Here is a 15,130-nt window from a genome sequence, read left to right on the forward strand (position 1 = left end):
TACGTGGAGGTCGGTGTCCTTGACAACAGGGGTGTATTAGTCAGATTCCGTTGCAAAACATTTAGCAACAGTTTTATTCTATGAATCAAACGGAAGCAAACATAACTGAATTTGTCCTTTTGAAACTAGTTGTTGCAAAACAATCCAACTAATGAATACACCCCAGGTGGATGAAAGCTTGAGGTGGGGGTGCAGAGTAAACTGATGGTGCATGGCCAGATAGAGAAGCGATCAACTGAACAATTACATTGGTCATGGTCAGTCATCTTTTTCCATATTATAGCAACAGTCCTCTCATCAGTCATCCCTAGAAATGTAATTTTCATACGTAACATTGTGTGTGTTAGTGTCTAAGCATGCACTTTTCCCTTTCTGCCGCTGCAGACACACAACTCAAACACATTTACGTGATGAGAGCTGTATTACATATTACTAAACAGTGGTGGCACATTTATTGCACACATCTTTAAGGCAGTGTTGAATATCAAATGGAAAGGGAAGTAATATCCTCGGAAGCATAGATTGGACCACATAAATGGAGCAGAGAGGTGTTTGTGGGAGGATTTTAATGGAAGAAACTAAACCACCAGCATTGGGCTTCCCAGCACCACAAGGAGACAGTGGGAGCATGCCTGTTCATTTTCATTGCCCGTTGTTGAGTTCCAAACAGGGTAACAAAGCATGTAAGAAAGATGGTGGCAGTTCAGTGAGGAATTTCTTATCAAGTGACTAGTAGTGTGTTTCATTGCATGTCTGTATTGAGAAGATGTTAATGAAACTTGAAAGTGTAAGGAATTAGTGATTCCATGCTGAGCAGCACAGTAATATCAAACATTTCAATCAATGCAAGATGTGCATCGCCAAATAAAAAGACCTGTGACTGGCATTACAGGAGTGCATTGCATTATTATTGACAACCATACACAGACGAGGTGTGCCCCTTTGAGCAAAACTTAATGTAAATTATATATTTTCTATGCAGCATTTCTACGATTATTAATCATTTGTTTACATAATTACATTCAGTCATGCTAGTTCTTTTGCAAGAATATAAAATCTAATCTTGAACATCAACACGTTATGTGAGGGTGAGATAACGTGACTTTGTCACGTAAAAAGATCTGATCGTTCAGGAGTACACCATACATCTGCCATTTATAGTACATTGAAGAGCAGTCTACAGAAAACATCACACTCATGTGTAACAATAACATTAAACAATGAAAAGAGTGATAAATTAAATGCAGTAAACAAATAGATTTAGGGAATGACAGTTTGTTTAGTGTTATGTGGAAGACTATACATTAAGATCACTATTAAACTTTGCCACAACCAAAACCGAAATACAACAGATACCAAAATCTAAATAAAGACAATACAGTACAACATTTCCCAAAACAGATCCTACAGAAAATGATCTGTCCAATATATTGATATTGCAGCTCAGACTCATGGGAATGGGCAGTAGTATTGCATTGAGGCAGATGTGTAAAGTCTTAAGGCCAGTCAACATTTAAGAGAGAAAACCAAGCATATCTCCTTGAGTGCATCTGTCCATCTTTTGAAGTCTCCCAGTCTCTCGACGCCCTTTTAAGAGTGTGACTGTCTGTGCCAATGTTCATTCAGATGGGTTGAACATTCCCCAGTTCTTCTTTCTGTCCCTATTCCATTCCCTGGTTTCCTACATTTCTGCTTTCGCCCATGTCTGGGTACACCACCACACAGAACTTTTGGCACATGTGGGTCAGCTTACCTGGGTGGGAGAAGGAAGTGAGGAGTAACCAAGTGTAAAAGAGGAAAAAATAGAATTCACATCAATACAGTCGTGGCCAAAAGTTGAGAATGACATATTAATTTTCAAAGTCTGCTGCCTCAGTTTGTATGATGGCAATTTGCATATACTCCAGAATGTTATGAAGAGTGATCAGATGAATTGCAATTAATTGCAAAGTCCCTCTTTGCCATGCAAATTAACGTTCAATTGTTGTGAAGAAGGCTTCAGGGCGCCCAAGGAAGTCCAGCAAGCGCCAGGACCATCTCTTAAAGTTGATTCAGCTGCGGGATCGGGGCACAACCAGTACAGAGCTTGCTCAGGAATGGCAGCAGGCAGGTGTGATTGCATCTGCACGCACAGTGAGTTGAAGCCTTTTGGAGGATGGCCTGGTGTCAAGAAGGGCAGCAAAGAAGCTACTTCTCTCCAGGAAAAACATCAGGGACAGACTAATATTCTGCAAAAGGGACAGAGATTGGACTGCTGAGGACTGGGCTAAAGTCATTTTCTCTGATGAATCCCCTTTCCTATTGTTTGGGGCATCTGGAAAAAAGCTTGTCCGGAGAAGACAAGGTGAGCGCTACCATCAGTCCTGTGTCATGCCAACAGTAAAGCATCCTGAGACCATGTGTGGGGTTGCTTCTCAGCCAAGGGAGTGGGTTCACTCACAATTTTGCCTACGAACACAGCCATGAATAAAGAATGGTACCAACACATCCTCCGAGAGCAACTTCTCCCAACCATCCAGGAACAGTTTGGTGACGAACAATGCCTTTTCCAGCATGATGGCGCACCTTGCCACAAGGCAAAAGTGATAACTAAGTGGCTTGGGGAAGAAAACATAAATATTTTGGGTCTATGGCCAGGAAACTCCCCAGACCTTAATCCCATTGAGAACTTGTGGTCAATCCTCAAGAAGCAGGTGGTCAAACAAAAACCCACAAATTCTGACAAACTCCAAGCATTGATTATGCAAGAATGGGCTGCCATCAGTCAGGATGTGGCCCAGAAGTTAATTGACAGCATGCCAGGGTGGATTGCAGAGGTCTTGAAAAGGGTCAACACTGCAAATATTGACTTTTTGCATCAACTTTATGTAATTGTCAATAAAAGCCTTTGACACTTATGAAATGCTTGTAATTATACTTCAGTATTCCATAGTAACATCTGACAAAAATATATAAAGACACTGAAGCAGCAGACTTTGAAAATTAATTTGTCATTCTCAAAACTTTTGGCCACAACTATAATCCCGAAGGCTAAGCATTTTGCACTACAATAAAATGGTACAAGCACTGTCATTTACCACTTTACTAGAACCCCGTGTTTCCTGACCACATGAACTGACCAGGAAGAACTAGGGGTCGTAGTAATGAGCATCACTAGTGAACATGGTTTCCATACCAATGAAGGTGTTGAAGCATTGGGGCTTGTTGTCCCAGTAGACCCCCAGAAAGTAGACAGGGACTCCAGTCAGCATGATAGCCATGCCGAGGCCACACACCACAGGCTCAGAGTACAGCGAGAAGATGAGCAGGAAGGCCCAGAACAACAGGTAGATCACTGGCCACACCAGGCTCACCTGAAGACAGGACAGCCAACAATCTATACAATCTCATACATAATCAAATTTACACAAACAATGTAATACATACAAAGTACAGAGTAAACAATTGAACAATCCACAGGGGGAACAACACATGCTTTGACAATTATGGCATTGCGCATGTGTCAGCTTGTAACTTGTCATAAACAAGAGTAGACCCATGACTGCAATCAGGACAGTATTGAGTAAAGAATTCTTATCAAAACCATGCTCCTCCCAAAATGTGCAAGCAAGCAATAACCTTGTCCAATCGGATTGAGTGATGGAAGCACAGACATGAAGGGTTTACCTTGATAGGCCGATTTAGGTCTGGCTGTTTGATGCGCAGCACAATCTGCCCAGCGACGGTGACCCCATAGAAGAGGTAGTTTATGAAGCCCACATAGTTGATGAGGGTATACATGTCACTGGTGCACAGCATCAGTAGAGTGGATATACACTGTAAAGAAGCAGGGTGGTGGGGCAAAAGTCATCCATTCATTTTAAAGACTCAAGAGAGATCAGACTACTATACATAGAAAGAGAGCGAACTGGGATGACACGTTTGTAGATGTGAGAGGAAGAGAGATTATGTCGGGTAAAGTTAGGACTCACGGTGAATAGTAGGGCTGGGATTGGGGTACAGCGTTTCACATGAATCATTGCCAGTAGCCGGGGGAGATGGCCTTCCCTTGCTCCAGCAAAAAACAGCCTGAATGAAAGAGACCGTGAAGAACATGAACATAAGGTCAGCACAGATACTGGAAAAACAGTCCTCTCTTGTTGCTTTTGGACTCACAAAGAATGAGGGAAAAAAATAAAAATAAACCTGTCCATTGAGGTATAGAACAACAAACAGGTGATAACAAATGGGACACAAAGAAATGAAGACAAAGCAAGGCAGTGATGGTAGAGGCACACAGAGGTGCAACATATGGAATAAGAAAGGGGAAGAGATGGTGCAGAAAGAACAGGAATCAGAGTGACTAGATGTGATCATTCTGTGGTCTGATATTTCCACACGTATGAAGGACGCACTACAGACAGGAGGCAAGAATGGGGAATGTAAATTACAGACAGCGTGAGAGCAAAAAGACAGACCGAGAGAGAGCAAGAGAGAAGGATGGGGTGCATAAACTGACCTCGACGAGGTGAAGAGGGAGCCATTGACCCCCCCAAAGGTAGACAGAGCGACAGAGATGGGCATGATCCATGACATCACTCCAAGTAACTTCTCACCAAATGTCTGGGAGAGAATTTGTGGACATAGGAGAGAGGAGAGTTTCAACACAAACAAATTCTACTAACTGATGTTTCTGGATGACTTTGAAACCCAAGACTGGTGACTAAAAGCATTTTCTACTGATAACCAGACTTTAGACCAAGCTGCATACGTCCCAAAAGCAGCCATTCCCAAAAGCAGCTACACAAGGGCAGTGGAATGGGAGGGCCGCATCTCACCACAGCGACGGCATTCGAGGCCAGCAGCTCCTGAGGACTCATGGCGGTGACATAGGCGATGTTGGCGAACACATAAACAAAAGTCACCAGAGGGATGGAGATGAAGATGGCCCGAGGAAGGTTCCTGTTATACAGAGAGAACAGGGTTGAAGAGCTGGGGTTCTGGTGGGGGTGTATTTATGGTGTGAATTACCATCCGATTTGATAACACAGGCCTAACAGGACACCATCTCATCTGTAATACAGAGTTATAGGTATAGATCATGGTTGACTAGGATAACCAGTGCTTGACTTGGACTGAAATAGGTACCGATACTCATTTTGGGTGCCGGTACCGTATATATTTAGGTGCAGCATTTCCACAATACTTTTGAGCTACTATTCTATAAGAGGTGCAGGAGCTCAAGCAGTAGAACATTTTAGGTGCCGGTACTCCACTCCGGTGAGCTCCTGCCCAAGTCGGGCACTAATGATAACCAGACATGAAACTGGCTAGATTGGGTGTGTATGTAATGCTACCCTGTTGAGACCATGTGCAACTTGTGATTTCGGTCAAGTTGGGGGACCTAGCTCACTTGTAGGGGTCGACAAGCTCCTCTGTGACATAGTTGAGGAAGTTCCATCCCCCGTAGGCAAAGGAGCCTTGCAGGAAGGACAGGGCTATCTGGCCAATGTCATAGGGCTGGAACGTCTCAAATGCATGCGCTGGCTCCAGCCAGTAATACTCCCCTGGGCACAGACAACACAGACAACACAGACAACAGAGTGGGTGGTGGAATTGTGTGTTGGGTCCATGGACATTAAAACCAGTAGATCGTGACAGCGCTGACGTCATCCACGTATTAATATGGAAAACAATCCAACAGCACATGAAGCCAGAAGTATTTTAATTTGAAGTGCGCAATATTGCTGAATTGAGCTGAATGGCACCAACAACAAAAAAATCAATAAGGATCATGGTGAAAGTGGCTGTAACTGCAGGAAAGGATTGTGGTCGATGTAGTCGTTTTCATCCTGCCTGAGAGTTAACCTTAATGTCTATGGCATGAGGGCGTGGCCCTCCTCGGAGCCTACTGGCCCATGATTTGTCTGTCAGCACATGGTCCTGCGTCACAACAAATGTAGTCAGAATGGATAACTACACTGAACAAAAATATAAATCAACATGTAAAGTGTTGGTCTCATGTTTCATGAGCTGAAAAAAAAAAAATCCCTGAAATTTTCCATAAGCACAAAAAGCTAATTTCTCTCAAATCTTGTGCACAAATTTGTTTACATCCCTGATAGTGAGCATTTTTCCTTTTCCAAGACAATCCATCCACCTGACAGTTGTGGCATATCAAGAAGCTGATTAAACAGCATGATCATTACACAGCATGATCATTACACAGGTGCAGCTTGTGATTGGAACAATGAAAGGACACTTTAAAATGTCCAGTTTTGTCACAACACAATGCCACAGATGTCTCAAGTTTTGAAGGAGCGTGCAATTGGCATGCTGACTGCAGGAATGTCCACTAGAGTCGTTGTCAGAGAATTTTATGTTAATTTCTCTACCAAAAACTGACTCCAATATTGTTTTAGATAATTTGGCAGTACGTCCAACCGGCCTCACAACTGCAGACCCTGTGCCCAGGACCTCCGCATCCGGCTTCTTCACCTGCGGGATCGTCTAAGACCAGCCACACAGACAGCTGATGAAACTGTGGGTTTGCACAACCGAAGAATCTCTGCAAACAGCCAGAAAACATCTCGGAAAGCTCATCTGCATGCTCACCGTCCTCATCAGTGTCTTGACCTGACTGCAGTTCGGCGTCATAACCGACTTCAGTGGGCAAATGCTCACCTTGCCCAGTCACGTGAAATCAACAGGTTAGGGTCTAATGAGTTTATTTCAATTGAGTGATTTTCTTATATGAACTTTAACTCAGTAAAAATGTTGAAATTGATGCATGTTGCGTTTATATTTGACAAGTACAGTTGAAGTCGGAAGTTTACATACACCTTAGCCAAATACATTCAAACTCAGTTTCACAATTCCTGACATTTAATCCTAGTAAAACTCCCCATCTTAGGTCAGTTAGGATCACCACATTTTAAGAATGTTAAATATCAGAATAATAGTTGAGAGAATGATTTATTTCAGCTTTTATTTCTTTCATCACATTCCCAGTGGGTCAGAAGTTTACATACACTCAATTAGTATTCGGTAGCATTGCCTTTCAAATGTTTAACTTGGGTCAAACGTTTCGGGTAGCCTTCCACAAGCTTCCCACAATAAGTTGGGTGAATTTTGGCCCATTCCTCCTGACAGAGCTGGTGTAAGTGAGTCAGGTTTGTAGGCCTCCTTGCTCACACACGCTTTTTCAGTTGTGCCCACAAATTTTCTATAGGATTGAGGTCAGGGCTTTGTGGTGGCCACTCCAATACCTTGACTTTGTTGTCCTTAAGCCATTTTGCCACAACTTTGGAAGTATGCTTGGAGTCATTGTCCATTTGGAAGACCAATTTGCAACCAAGCTTTAACTTCCTGACTGATGTCTTGAGATGTTGCTTCAATATATCCACATCATTTTCCTACTTCCTGATGCCATCTATTTTGTGAAGCGCACCAGTCCCTCCTTCAGCAAAGCAACCAAACAACATGATGCTGCCACCCCTGTAATTCACGGTTGGGATGGTGTTCTTCGGCTTGCAAGCCTCCCCCTTTTTCCTCCAAACATAACGATGGTCATTATGGCCAAACAGTTCTATTTTTGTTTTATCAGACCAGAGGACATTTCTCCAAAAAGTATGATCTTTATCCCCATATGCAGTTGCAAACCGTAGTCTGGCTTTTTTATGGCGGTTTTGGAGTATTGGCTTCTTCCTTGCTGAGTGGCCTTTCAGGTTATGTCGATATAGGACTCGTTTTACTGTGGAAATATATACTTTTGTACCCGTTTCCTCCAGCATCTTCACAAGGTCCTTTGCTGTTGTTCTGGGATTGATTGGCACTTTTCGCACCAAAGTACGTTCATCTCTAGGAGACAGAAGGCATCACCTTCCTGAGTGATATGACGGCTGCGTGGTCCCATGGTGTTTATACTCGCATACTATTACTTGTACAGATGTGGTACCTTCAGGCATTTGTAAATTGCTCCCAAGGATGAACCAGACTTGGAGGTCTTGGCTGATTTCTTTGGCTTTTCCCATGATGTCATGCAAAGAGGCACTGAGTTTGAAGGTAGGCCTTGAAATACATCCACAGGTACACCCCCAATTGACTCAAATTATGTCAATTAGCCTATCAGAAGCTTCTAAAGCCATGACATCATTCTCTGGAATTTTCCAAGCTGTTTAAAGGCACAGTCAACTTAGTGTATGTAAACTTCTGACCCACTGGAATTGTCATACAGTGAATTGTACGTGAAATAATCTGTCTGTAAACAATTGTTGGAAAAATGACTTGTGTCATGCACAAAGTAGATGTCCTAACCGACTTGCCAAAACTATAGTTTATTAACAAGTAATGTGTAAAGTGGTTGAAAAAACAAGTTAATGACTCCAACCTAAGTGTATGTAAACTTCCGACTTCAACTGTATATTTAATTAAATATCCCGATTTGTAGCGAACTTTAAAATGATTACCAGTGGGGATCGAACTTCATAATAAACATATTTTAGAGGCCAAAACAGCAGCCTAAAAAAAGTTTCGTTTGGCCATTCTGCCGATTGTAATTTACATAGGCTTTCGGCACCGCTAGGTTGCTACGCAGGAGCCGACCAGCAGAGCTCGTGACTTCACGCTCTAGACTGGACACTGGGGTCCTGGTTTGGTAAGAGATTATGTGTGGGATGAAGAGGTAAGGGGACTTTAATCCCCTCTCACATAGGGACAATGCAAATCCTGTGGGAAACACGAGTTAACAGTTATGGTGTTCTGGCACTATGTTTATTCAGCCATACTTCCCCCTCTCACATCTTGTGATTATTCTTGTGTATCAAAGGTTCTGGATGAATAACAGATTAGACTAGTTTCTCAAACTTCTAGTGGCCTCAGACACTTTGTCCAGCAGGTGGAGACAGATTAAGACCGTAAAGTATGTGTCAGTGGGGAATGATCGCACAGAGTTTGTGAACCCGAGGCGCAACTTTGCGAGACTTCCGGGAACGACACAGTCAAAAACAACTTGAAGGAGTGCCTTTGATTTGACATGGGCAGTTCAGCACGAGACTACCGTTAGACCCAATGACGTGTTTCTATGCATGAGTTTGGCTAGCCAACGTCACCATGATTTCTCCTACAAGTGTGATCTGGGATTTCTATTAGAAAAGCAGTTTTTTTCTATCGGAGAAGCATCTCCGTAGTGTACCCTCTTTGCCAATACTCTACGTACAGTAGGCCTATCCTGTAGTCATCCCAATGACTTTGTAATGAATGATGAAACAAATCAACAGTTACAGATCAGAATCTAAATCCAAGAGACCGAGTCTACCTTTGCAGATCTGCACAAAGCCCATGATGATGATAAGACCCAGGGCTAGTAGCTTCCCAGTAGTGAAGACATCCTGAACACGAGTGGCCCAGCGCACACTGGAGCAGTTCACCCACGTCAGCAACACTGGGACGAAAGGAGGAAGAGTCACATCACGCATCATAGCACACAGCAACTTATCACACATGGAATACAGTAACACTATACTAGACTGGGTAATACGGTATATTTGACCTACAAATATACCTCAAGTCGCAAATTCAGCGAAGAGGGCCAGGAGGGCCAGTAATCAGGCTGACGTAAACAAAGTAGTCCAAAAAAAACTAAGGCGGCATGCATGTTCTCTGGGGCGCTCACATAGACAGACAGCAGCCAGCAGGCGGAGGCCATTCTCTGGGGGGAAGCAGGAGGGAAATAGGGGCTGCAGGATATAGTTGGAGAAGGTGAGGGCGATGACCGCCTGGTTGGTGGGGTAGATCACCAATACCGCGATCCACAGACGCAGGAACCTGGGAGAGGTTGGTAGGGAGGGATGTAGGGAGGGAAGGGGGTCGGAGAGTCACACGTCAAAACACCTCAATCACGCATATCAACATCTACATTTCTGATGTAGAGCAAAAACCTGTCAGAATACTTGAGATACTGTATGTGAGAAAAATAAATACCAGTGCTCATTAGAGGACAGTGGGAACACAAAGAACCAACTAGCAGACTATTCAATAATATGGGCTGATGTATGTGTACAATAAAGGGCAGACATTAACAAAACAAGGTTAATGACATACAGGAAATGGTGGGGGACAAAAGGATGGTACTGTACTGCTTTGTGGGGGGGCACATTTGTACAGTATACTGTCAATTTGTCTGTCTGAGAAAAGGGTGGCTCAAAAAATGACAGATGGTAACCAGCACTTCTTTTGCAGTACTCTTACAGTATAAGTATTCTCTCATCACCATGCATTTCCCTTACCCGGCAAGTCCTCCAAATATGTCCTTGACGTACGAGTAGTCTCCTCCAGACTTGGGGATGGTAACGCCCAGCTCGGCATAGCAGAGTGCGCCAATGGCTGTGATCACTCCGGTGACAATCCACACGATGAGAGCCAGCCCCACAGAGCTCGCATTCTCCAGAACGCCCTTTGGGCTCACAAAGATCCCTGAACCGATGATGTTACCTGAGACCCAGACAAAGAGACAGGGAGGGTAAGGAGGAGTGGAAAACGCTGCATCAATCTTTCAAAAGTGGAGGGTAATATTTCACAACATTGACTAGGGCCAACATGTTCCCTTTGGCTGACAAACAAGTGGAGTGTGGACTGGAACGGAAAGTGAGAGTTTCCGGTCACTTAGTCCACAGCTTCCTGCTTAGTGGCCAAGTAAGCGCAACATCATGGGGTTCCTCTGCCAACTTCTCATCCTGTTTAACTCACTTTCCACTACTTCTCATTTACATCAGTCTCAACACAGCAACTACATCTTCAGACTACTTGTTGTGACTCAAACATAAGATCAGGATTATCAGAATGTTTTTGGGAGTCTGGGATAATACAGTAGCACAAACAGGACAGCAGGGCAAAACCACCAACTGCTGACTAATCACACTCAGGAACAGACTGCTGACTGTCACGTTTCCCCCAGGCTTATATGACTGACCCGTTTACCACAAAGACCACCCAGGAAGGAAGCTCCCAGTCAGACTCCGACTGCAAAAGAAATTCTAAAAGATTAGATCTACATGGAGAGAAATTGTTATGAAGTGTGATTCTACAGCACCGGTCTGGCTCTCTAACCCAGTTCCTGGAGAGCTATACTGTCCTGTAGGTTTTCACTTCAACCCTGGAGCCCAGTTAGATAAAACATCTTAAGTATTACCCTTAAAGGATAGGAAGCATGAGTTTTTACTTGCCAAAGTAACAGTGTGGTCAAAGACTTAGTAACTTAGTTGTAGTCACGATCTGGTTACCTGAAACTACAAACAAAAGTAAAAATGCTTAAACATAACTAACTTATTTACGGATATCTTAGGAACTACCCACAATGCATTTCTCAACATCATATGGAGAACTGGTGCTACCTAGCTAATTTCAGCTGGCTAACACTACCTACTACCTGCTAGCATGTAATAACATTCCAAACCAAGTGTTGTCACTGGTGAGCTACTATGTACATCCACAAAGAAGAAACCATATAAAGTAATGCGAGTTTGTTAGTGGTAGTCGGGTGAGTGTCGTAGTAGTTATGTCGTTTGTCACTAGTGCAGTAATACCCACAAGGATGGGGTAAGGACTCATTTGTGGCCCAAAAAGGAGACGCAAGCTTTGAAGTCGGAATGGTTTGTCCGGTTGAAGTGAGCGGATTGGAATAGGGGAACCCTGAGCACGTCACTGTATGCAGTACTCATTTCGCCATTGATAACTGAAGTTACATTTACATTTTAGTCATTTAGCAGACACTCTAATCCAGAGCGATTTACAGTATTGAATACATACATTTCATGGATTTTTTTTGTAATGGCCCCCCGTGGGAATCGAACCCACCACCCTGGCGTTGCACACACCACGCTGGCGTTGCACACACCACGCTCTACCAACTGAGCCACAGGGAAGACATGTCTTCGTATAACCAGTGGAAGGCAAGATTTGGAATGAGTGACAAACCAGGTGCTGTGCCTAGCGTGAAAGAAAGCCTGCAACCTATTTCCTACCGGTACATGGCGAGTGTCAACAGTGGAGATAAACCGGGTAAATGTAATGTGGATTTACCTCACTATATCGCTATTGGATTAGCTAGCTGACGCTCCCTCTGAAGGTCTCTCCTTAGCTCTTCTTTGACTTTGGTAACCAACTCAGCTGTCTATGCTAGACTAATTGTTTTTCTGGCTTACTACTTAGCTATGTAGACCATGGTGGTTGACTAGCTGGCTGGCTAAGTTAGCTAGCAGGCTAAAATAACTTTAGCTGGCTAGATAAGAACTGCATATACCGGTAACATTATTGGATAGCTGGTTAGACGGCGTTATGCATTTTCAAAACTTTGGTTTACTTTAATGTTGCTGGAAGGTAGGTGCTGATAGCATCTGGCTGACTCACGCAATACTAATGTAACGTTAGCAGATTGTAGGGCTAACATTAGCAGGCTAGTAACCTTGCAAGCTGATTTGTAACAAATTCATATTTGCTTGTAAATTGGCTGAATTTAATTTAAACCAGTAATCATGAGTGCAATTGATTTGAAGTTATACATTTGAAGTTATTTCTTTTGGCGTTTACATATAGGGAATAGGCTGACTTGTCCCATCCTCCATATTAAGTCACACCCCACAAATTATTTTTGTTTCCCGGCATGACTTCGGCATTCTTCGGAATGCTGATCAGTTTTATGTAACAACTCAAAATGTAAAAGTGAAGGGTAACGTTGCACGGGACTTCTGCTGCGTATTCTAATGCAAATTCATATGTTACATGTGGTTATGTTTATGCTACATACCCTTTATTAAGGGTTTACCTTAAAGCTGCAATATGCAACTTTTTGGGTGACCTGACCAAATTCACATTGAATGAGATCTCACATTTCTTTGAAAGCAAGTTTAAGAAGTGGTAGGTCTGTTCTGTGCGCTATTTCTGTGTGCCATTTCTGCAGTGCACCTTTAAAAGATGCACTACTATACAGAAATAGCGCCGCCATTTCCTGGTTGCAAAAATTCTAGTAGTCCAATTTCAGTTTGACAAAACAAGCGAGTCCAGTACATTCTGAAAGTATTCAGACACCTTAACTGTTTCAAAATGTTGTTACTTTACAGCCTTATTATAAAATGGATTAAATATTTATTTTCGTTAATCTACACACAATACCCCACAATGACAGTGAAAACAGGTTTCCCATTGAGCATCCTTGATGTTTCTACAACTTAATTGGAGTCCACCTGTGTTAAATTCAATTGATTGGACATGATTTGGAAAGACACCTTTCTATATAAGGTCGCACAGTTCAGTACATACCAGAGCAAAAACCAAGCCATGAGGTCGAAGGAATTGTCCGAAGAGCTCAGAGACAGGACTGTATCAAGGCACATATCTGGGGAAGGGTACCAAAAAATGTATGTAGCATTGAAGGTCCCCAAGAACACTTTGCTGATGATTTAAAGTGCAGCTGGTACACAGGCCAAGCGTGATTGAGATGACTTTTTATTGACTTCCTCTGCATGTGGGTGGGATGGACGCTGCTCTGTGACAGACATTTCAGAACAAATCCACATACCAGATAAAGACAACCTCACACAGGCACATCATGTATTATTTTGAGCCCTGTGGATCTTCTTGCAATCACAAAACTTTCAGGAGGTAGTCTGGCCATTAAAGAAAGTACAGATTGAAAACAGGTTTTTCAAGACCAGTTCAGATCAGCTGCAAAATTAGCACTTTTTGTGCAATCCATGTGGACCATACATTTCATCTCAATCTTTTAGGTTGGATTTTAGGTGGACACACCCATACCTACATTGAGGAAGACATAATAGATAGCAAGAACAACGGATGAGCATAATAATGACTTGCCCACAATAATTCCACATGCGCTGACAAGGCCAATCTCCTTCTTCAGGGCCACTCTTCCTGAGTCGTCTTCAGTGGATTCGGAGGAAAGCGTTTCCCCATCTCCCGACGCATTGCCCCGCAGCCTAGGACCATCGGTCATCTCGTTTCCAAGATTACTTTTGTTCGATGAAAAGCGCAGGTGCAGTGCAACCTAGCTCAGTTTGGTGTTACCTGCACTAATGGAGAACAAAAATGGTTATCTACAGCAAAACTATTTCAGTGTCAAAGTTATCTTTGATGCCTTAAAAAAACATAGCCCGTGGCACAAATTATGTGATTTACAAATCGCAATTGTGAGAATTTTCTCTAGTCAACTAATACAAAAATGTAAGCGCTCAGACTGATGAAGCATGCAATATAACGCCCTATTACGTTTCCCTGCCATTCGAATAGTGTCTGGGCTACTAGGAGATTACTGCTATTATTAGAAACTACATCGCTTCATAAATAATTCAGTCGTTCGACGCAACGCGGTGCGACCAGCCAGCCCAGCCCCACCTGCGTAAAGTAGGCGCAAGATCACCCAGCAGTAATAGGCTTTGTAGAGAAAATAGGTCACTAAAGATAATCTTGCAGGCCTACTATACACAGCGGCTGGTCGACCACATTGAAAATAACAATGGCAAACTAGCAATGGCAAGCAATTTACAGCAGGCTATATCAGTAAACTAAATTTTCCCAAGAACCCATACTGTGTGCCAGACTAATACATTCCTGTTGCCAATAAAAATACGTATTTTTTTTCATTAACCCCGAAAGTTATTATATTTGTTTTAAAAAAAGAATGCATGATATAGCCTAGCAGGGGCGCAACTTTGGTTTTAGACGTGTGGGGGGGGGACATATTTATTTGTTTTCCAGTCGGATAAACACTCCAAACAGCCTACCCATGGTCCTACGGCACAATTGTCTCGTTTTGTATCGTGGACAAAAAATGCAATTTCAGAATGTGGGGGACGTCCGTCTCCGTCGCTCCCCCCCAGTGAAAGTTGCGCCCCTGTAGTTTAGTGATGAGGGCGATTCAGTTTGGATGGATACAATATAGCCTATGCCATTGTAATCCTTGACACTGTTTGACAGCCTCAAATTCAAGCAATTGATAAAAGCAACGACCCACCTCTTCTCCGTGTAGCCGTGACTTTTAAAATGACGAATCACCAGCATCCTGTTATGAGCACACCCGACAGCTGTTCGACATTAGCAAGTGAACAAGATCTCTGCCTTACTGGAAAATTTAACACCA

The 15,130-nt window shown here is 43.0% G+C and overlaps 1 protein-coding gene across 2 annotated transcripts; it reads right to left on the bottom strand.

Annotated features, from left to right (window-relative positions):
- Positions 1-549: 549 nt before the first annotated feature.
- On the bottom strand, positions 550-15,130 carry LOC106569428 (large neutral amino acids transporter small subunit 2). Of its 2 annotated transcripts, none has more exons than XM_014140778.2 (12): positions 15,005-15,130; positions 13,849-14,063; positions 10,266-10,470; positions 9,653-9,804; positions 9,296-9,421; positions 5,393-5,546; positions 4,818-4,941; positions 4,499-4,602; positions 3,972-4,068; positions 3,667-3,816; positions 3,176-3,353; positions 550-1,753 (listed from the first exon to the last, which is right to left on the bottom strand). In XM_014140778.2, exons 2-12 carry the CDS (start codon positions 13,985-13,987, stop codon positions 1,662-1,664), a joined length of 1,521 nt encoding a protein of 506 aa, XP_013996253.1. In that variant the 5' UTR covers positions 13,988-14,063; positions 15,005-15,130; the 3' UTR covers positions 550-1,661. The 2 variants fall into 2 exon arrangements, with proteins under 2 accessions (XP_013996253.1, XP_013996254.1); XM_014140779.2 differs by having other exon boundaries at positions 13,849-14,058; positions 15,005-15,126.

Source organism: Salmo salar, chromosome ssa14, assembly GCF_905237065.1.
Source record: "Salmo salar chromosome ssa14, Ssal_v3.1, whole genome shotgun sequence".
In the NCBI taxonomy this organism is placed as follows: Eukaryota; Metazoa; Chordata; class Actinopteri; order Salmoniformes; family Salmonidae; genus Salmo; species Salmo salar.